The following is a 7,383-nucleotide window of genomic DNA, read 5'->3' as shown; positions in this document are numbered from 1 at the left end:
ATTGATAAATTGAAACTAGCGTCTGTTAGAAATGCTGTTATTTTTCCTTTTTGAAAATGGATTCTTCCCTCCATTTACTTCAAATTTCTATTTTATTTCCCTTTCTGAGTGGTATTTGATATCCTCCCGTGGGCCCTCCATACTTAGCTTCTTTGGGTCTGTGGATGGCAGCATGGTTTACTTTACGACTAACATCTACCAGAGGGCCTGAGCTTGGTTCCCAGCACCCACATCAGGCAGCTCACAACAGTCTGTAGCTATAGCTCCCCTTCTTGCCTCTGTGAGCATCTGCACAACATGGTATATGTGCACACACACACAAAAATAAATATTAAAATATTATATAGACTGAGAAGTAGACAAATTGGATAGTGAATGAGTCAAATTTCATAAACTTATTCCATACATAGTAATTTAATATACAAAATATATTATTTCAATTTAAAGGAAAGGAATGGAACAGATAGTTATTCATCCAAGGAAAGCCAGACAGAGCTCTGCTTTAGACCATAAAAACTTCAAGATGACTAAGTGTTGGTAATTTAAGGGACAAAAGCAAACCATCATCTACTAAACTAAGCAACTCTCTAATAATATCCACTTCTAAGTGAGTACATATCATGTGTGTGTTTCTGGGTCTGGGTTACCTCACTCCGTATGATATTTTCTAGTTCCATTCATTTGCCTGCAAATTGCATGGTGTCCTTGTTTGTAACAACTGAGTAGTATTCCACTGTGTAAATATAATACATTCTCTTTATCCATTCTTCAGCTGAGGGGCATCTAGGTTGTCTCCAGATTCTGGCTGTTATGAATAAGGATGCTATGAACATACTTGAGCAAATGCCCTTGTGGTGTAGTGGAGCATCTCTGAGTATATGCCCAGGAGTAGCATAGGTGGGTTTTGAGGTAGAATTATTCTCAATATCTGTTCTATAAAAGGTAGAAATTCTCAGGGTAGACAAAAAATTGGGATAACAAAGAAAGAAAACAGAAGTGAGCAGATTTGAGAAATATCTCATTAAAAATAATAAAACTGTCCATGCATGGCCCTCATTTGGGGCATCAGTCTCCAACAGCCCCGCTGGGCCCAGATTTGTTGGCTCTGTTGGGAAGCTCCTGACCCCTCTGGGTCCTTCTATCCCCCACTCAGCTATAAGCATGAAGAGAACCTAGCTCCCCACTCAGATGTAGCATATAGGCAGCTCCTTCTCCATATGAGTACCCTACAAAGGGGAGCAGGGGCTGTCCATGCCATAGAGTCTGTCACCTGCACTTTGATTACTTCCCCATGGTGGGGTGCCTTAACATGCCACAGAGGAATAGGATGCAGGCAGTCCTGGTGAGACTGGATAGGCTAGGGGCAGGTAGTAGGGGAAAAGTGTTTTCCCCTCTCAGACCTATGGGAGGAGAGGGTAGGGGTGGGTGGGAGAAAGACTGGTACCAGGAGGAAATGAGGGAGGAGGCTATGATTGGGATGTAAAGTGAATAAAATTTTTAAAAATAAAATTTAAATAAATTATAAATTATTATAAAAATGATAAAACTGGAAAAGGTTAATCCTTGTGTGGAGCCATTTTAAAAGACAAAAAAGAAAGAATGTTATAAAGCTTTGAAAGTAAATACAATGACCGTGCCCTTCATTTGAGTTATGAACACTGAGTAATGTTCATTAACAGTGTGATAATGAGATGGGTAGACATGGTGTAAAAATAAGAGGGAGTGAAAATAAGATACTGTACTCAAAGATGCCATATTCTTAAACACTTATCAAATATTGGAGAATTAGTTAAATGTCCATGAATTATTAAAACATTAGGCCTGCTCTTTCTTGACTCCATCTTCGCGGTAGCAGCATCGCTGTCCGCGGGTTAGTCGCCAACATGCAGCTCTTTGTCCGCGCCCAGGAACTACACACCCTCGAGGTGACCGGCCAGGAGACAATCGCCCAGATCAAAGCTCATGTGGCCTCACTGGAAGGCATTGCCCCCGAAGAGCAAGTCATGCTTCTGGCAGGCTCGCCGCTGGAGGATGAGGCCACCCTAGTCCAGTGTGGTGTAGAGGCCCTGACCACTCTAGAAGTGGCTGGCCGCATGCTGGGAGGTAAAGTCCATGGTTCCCTGGCTCGTGCTGGAAAAGTGAGAGGTCAAACTCCCAAGGTGGCCAAACAGGAGAAGAAGAAGAAGAAGACAGGCCGGCCCAAGCGGCGAATGCAGTACAACCGTCGCTTTGTCAATGTCGTGCCCACCTTTGGCAAGAAGAAGGGCCCCAACGCTAATTCCTAAGTCCCACTGTGATCCTGGCACTCTAATAAAGCCATTTTGCCCAGAAAAAAAAACAAACAAAAACATTAGGCCTGAAAGCATTAAAAATGGGAAATTTTATATCAAGAGAATAGATTTTATGTAACTATCTTTAAGAGTAGAATATACAACCACCGCAAGGGGATTGTCTAGTATGTCTCTTTCCTTTATACATAGAGGTTTGAAAATTGTGTTGATCATGGAGCCTTAGCTCCGCTGTTTCCTCAGAGATCATCATTCATTGTTCTCTGCTGTATAATGTCATGCTTATCACTACCCAACCTAATTTAATCATTTGTGAACTTTTGTCTCCTTCTTCCCAATAATTGATTAAAATAAATAATTAAAGATATATTTTAACATATTTAAAATGCTTTAATTAATTGTAAAGTATGTACCTTTACATACACATGGGCACAGTGAGCAGAGGGGCTAGCAGAGAGCATCAGACCCCTCGAGCAAGAGATACTGGTGGTTGTGACTCACCTAACGCTCACGCTGGGAACCAAATTTCATCATCTCAATGAAAATTAAGTACTCATAATCACTGAACCAACTCTGCAGCCCTTGAATATTTTACTCTAAATGAGTTTTTATATTATCTTGCTTAGGATAGGCACAAAAAGACACTAAATTGTATTTACTAAGAGAAGTGAATAAACTTAAGCTCAAATTTACTTTACTAATCTGTTGTTTTTCTTTCTTTTTTTTGGCAGTGGAAAATAATTGAGAGATCTGAAAGTAAATCATATTTTATCTCAGATGATTGGACCAGAAACTTATATTTAATATTTAGTAATTTATGAGATATGTATTTGTAGAATTGCAACACACATTGTATAATCTAATGACATCTAAATTATGAGGTCTAAAATTGGAACAAAATGAAAAAGAAGAGAGTAAATATGCTTCTCTGGTGATTCAAAGTTTATAAAATAAAACTTTGGAAAAAATAGAAACACGTCTAGTGGAAAAAACTGATAATGCCTAGTAAAGGAAGTAAGCAGTGAGACTGTTAATTAATTATTGGTTTACATGATATAAGCTTGAATAAAATTGGTAGGCCTGTTAATTTGAAGTACATACCCTTTTAGAAATATTTGCACAGAGAGATATGAGAGTGAAGATCAGAACTGGGAGAACAGGAGCTGGAAGACAAAAGGCCTGTAGAGAAAGGAGAAACTCTGGGTGGCAGCATCTCTGTGGCAAGATACAGATCCATGTCAGGGTAGGATCCTGGGAGGATGTGAAGGGGATTCTACCAGAGACACCTAGTAGCAGCAGCCATAGAGACTGAAGAGGATATCTTCTACTCGGACAAGTCTCCTAATAGATGGAGGGGAACATGAACCCACCAGCAACATTTTTTTACCCAAAATTTACCCTGCCCATAACATGTGCGGGGATAAAGACAGAGCAGATAAAGTGCAGATTGAGGGAATGTCCAACCAGTGCATGGCTCAACCTGAGACCCACCCCATGGGAGAGGGCCAAGCTCTGACACCAATACTTTGCTGTCAGTATAATGCCTGCAGGCAGGAGCCTAGCAGAGTCGTCTTCTGAGAGGCTCCATACAGCAGTGGTTCAAAACAGATGCTGAGATTCACAGCTAACATTGGACAATCCGTAGGGAGTCTTGTGGAAAAGTGAAGAGAAAGAGAAAAGGTCCTGGAGGTGACAGGAGTTCCAGAGAAAGACCAACAGAGCCAACTAACCAGGGCCCAGAGTGGCTTTCTGAAACAGAAGCACCAACCAAGGGCTATGCATGGGTTGGACCTAGTCCCCTTACACAGATGTAGCCTATGGACGGCTGAGGATTCATGTGGGTCCTCTAGCAGGGGGAGCGGAGGCTTTCTCTGATATGGACTCTATTACCAGCTTTCTGATCACTCCCCCCTGGCAGGACTGCCTTGCTATGCCACAGGGGAAGAGGACCTCCTCAGTCCTCATATGATGTGATGAATTGGGGTGGATGGGAAGGGGAGGGTCTGCCCTTTTCCGAGGAATAACAGAAGGGCGACGGGAGAGAGGAAGGGAAGGTGAGACTGGAGGTGAGAGAAGAGGCTACAGGTAGGACATAATGTGAATAAATAAAATAAATCTTTAAAAAGTCCATACGGAACCAAACCAAACAACAGCAACAACAACAACAACACCCTCCTCTTCATGAAGCAACTCTCCATTTCCTTATTTTTGTGGCACAAAGCAACTAGGGTTCTGTCTTCTATAAATTTTGCTACTTTAGATTCCTCACAATAACAGATTCATGTGGCATTTGTCCTAAATATTTGATTTGTTTCACCTTGTGTAATGTCTTCTAAACTGATCCCTGGTGCCAAAATAGTTGAGTTTCATTCTTTGTTGAAGTTGCTTGTACATGCTTTATCTTCCTCACTCCCTGCTCAGGTGATGAACACATGTCCTGTACTGGCTACTAACTTGAATAGTGTTGCAAAGAGTAAGGAATGCAGACATCTCTTGCAGCTTTTCTGGCTGCTCTGTGATTTAGAAATTTTTATACAATGTCTTTTAAGACTTTAAACATTTCACATTCCATCTTTAGGGTAAAGCATTCTGAGTTTTGAATGGGGGGTGGGGTGGAAGGACTAGGAGAGGTCTGGAGCTCCACAGGGTGACCCTTAAGGCCAGTGGATCTGGACATGGTGGTGCTTAGGACAATGCGTGCAGAGAACCTAGACCCTGTTCAGATGTAGCCAATGGACAACTGATCCTCCAAGTGGTGGTGGGGCTCCTGCTGAACCTGACATACACTTTGATGCCCATGATTTGACAGTGTCCCCTTGATAGGAAAGCCTGGCAGGCACACAGAGGAAGGGGATGCAGGCTATCCTGATGAGACTTGACAAGCTGTGGCCCGACAGTGGGTTAGGAGACCCCCCCAATCCCCCCAGTCAGAGGTCTAGGGAAGGCAATAGGGCAGAAGAGGGAGGGAGGGAATGGGAAGATAAGAGTGAGGGGGTAACAATCAGGACATAATGTGTGAATAAATAATAAACAAAAATACATGGAATAATAAAAATTATTTTTCATAATGTGTTAGTAGGAATCATCTGATACTTTTTGACTCATAAATTGGTGATGGTCTACACCTTCTCATGTACCTGACAACTGTTTAGCCCTTTGTTGGTTTTTTTAAGGTCATTTGTTTCGGATATTTTGCTACTGAGTTGCCAAAGTTTCTAATGTATTTTGTGACATGACCTCTTTTTATGAAATGGTTTACACACATTTCTCTCTAATTCTATAGACTATTGTATAGTTTGTTGTTTCCATTGCTCTGTGGAAACTTGGAGGATGATGTGGTAACATTCTTTGCCTGTGGGTCTGCGGTAATGACGGTGTAACGACTGCTGAGGACAAGACCATTGAACTTGCTCCCATGCCTATGCCTTAGAGTCTGACAATGTCAAGTCTAACATGTCTTTAATATGCTTTTAGTTATATTTGTATATGCATGTGTTAGGAATTTGAGCTTATCCAATTTCATGTTGGTCATCCAGATTGTTCATCACCATTATGAATGAAGCACCTTTATCCCCTTTAGTGAGTGCCCTTTCTGAAGACAGTGTGTGCATGTTTTCCTTCCCAGCCCTCTCTTCTGTTCCCTGCCATGTGTCTGGCTTAACGCTAGTACCACAGTTTGTAATTAGCATACTTTGGTATATTTATACAAGTGTGACACCACTTGTTTTTGTCTTTCTTGAACACTGTGACTGTTCTGAGATCTTTGTACTTCACATAAATTTCAGGATAACTAAGAAAACTCCCTACTGGAATTTTTATTCTAAACAACACTGAATCTTCAGACTACCTTGGGTAGTGTTGTTAGTTTAACAATATAAGCCTTTAATACAAACTAGACATTTCCCCTTAAGTTGTGTCTTATATTTACTCTATTGCTGTCATAGTTTCATTGTGTGCAATTCAGCATCTTGGTTAAGTTTTTTTTTTTTTTTTAACCTTTTCTGTGGAATTTTTTGTGGAGTCTTCACATACTTTGATGATATCTGAACAGATAACTTTATTTTTTTGGTGTCTGGGATATTTTTATGTTCTTATCTTTACCAATTGCTCTGCATTAGACTCTGCTTCCATGATGAACAGAAGTGACCGAGGAGTCACCCTGGTTTTCTCTCTGATGCGGGAGGAAATGCTCTCAGCAATATACCATTGTGTAGGACATTGACCATAGGCTTCATGAATGACTTTCATAGTGTTGAGCTATATTTTCTTATAGTTTACAAGATAGTATACTTTGTAGAATAGATTTTCTTCATTAAAGGATTTGAATTGGATCATCTTTAAAAGTTTTACTTCTTCATTAGATCTTGGACGAGGAGCCACACATAGCAGGATACACTCACAGCTGTGTCTGCAGACTTTCTAACCCTGTCATTTGTCTCCGTTTCAGTTTTGTTCTAAGTATTTTAAATTGGCTCACGCTCTTAGTATCAAACAGCTGAAACATTATTCCACATTCCCCATTGAAAACATAATTATAAATACATCCCTTGCATTTTTCTTCAGTTTGTCAAATTTCAGCGACATTAGCCCTTTATGCTATAGGTAGTTGCTGGGCCTCCTGATCTGTGTCTAGAATACACGATATATTGGTAGCACATTCCAACCTCTAAATGCCTTTCATGTCAGCATTGGAGATAGCATCAGGCATTTGAAGGCTGGGGCCTATTTATAAAGATATCATCAAAACCTGCCTGATGTAGCAGACTTATGAATCAATTATCTGAACTACACTGGGTGATGTATCTATTTGAGATTTTAGACTCATATATTTGAAGCCAAACTACAAACAGATAACCATTCAGCAGCCTATCATGATTTTTATCTTCATCCTTATATCTATCAAATGTGGAAGCAACAACAAATCTTACTGATTTTCACTTACAAGAGTTTTTTTTAAAAAAAGCACACACACAATTTCTCTCTTCAGATCCTTTTCCTTTTGCACACACGCTCATAAATACACAAACACACCACACACATACATATATGAACACACAAGCACACCACACACACACACAAAGAGATATTAACATAG

The 7,383-nt window shown here is 40.4% G+C and overlaps 1 protein-coding gene across 1 annotated transcript; it reads left to right on the top strand.

The window, feature by feature from the left end:
- Positions 1-1,880: 1,880 nt before the first annotated feature.
- On the top strand, positions 1,881-2,323 carry LOC127196891 (FAU ubiquitin-like and ribosomal protein S30). The gene has a single exon (XM_051154629.1). It carries the CDS (start codon positions 1,884-1,886, stop codon positions 2,283-2,285), a length of 402 nt encoding a protein of 133 aa, XP_051010586.1. The 5' UTR covers positions 1,881-1,883; the 3' UTR covers positions 2,286-2,323.
- The last annotated feature ends 5,060 nt before the right edge of the window (positions 2,324-7,383 follow it).

This window comes from Acomys russatus, chromosome 13 (assembly GCF_903995435.1).
Source record: "Acomys russatus chromosome 13, mAcoRus1.1, whole genome shotgun sequence".
NCBI classification, from domain to species: Eukaryota; Metazoa; Chordata; class Mammalia; order Rodentia; family Muridae; genus Acomys; species Acomys russatus.
The sequence above is the reverse complement of the archived record's forward strand: the minus strand, read 5'-3'. Positions and strand labels throughout refer to the sequence as shown.

What these genes read in the sequence shown, in the direction of transcription:
- LOC127196891 (XM_051154629.1), top strand. Translation starts at nt 1,884, where the DNA reads ATGCAGCTCTTTGTCCGCGCCCAGGAACTACACACCCTCGAGGTGACC.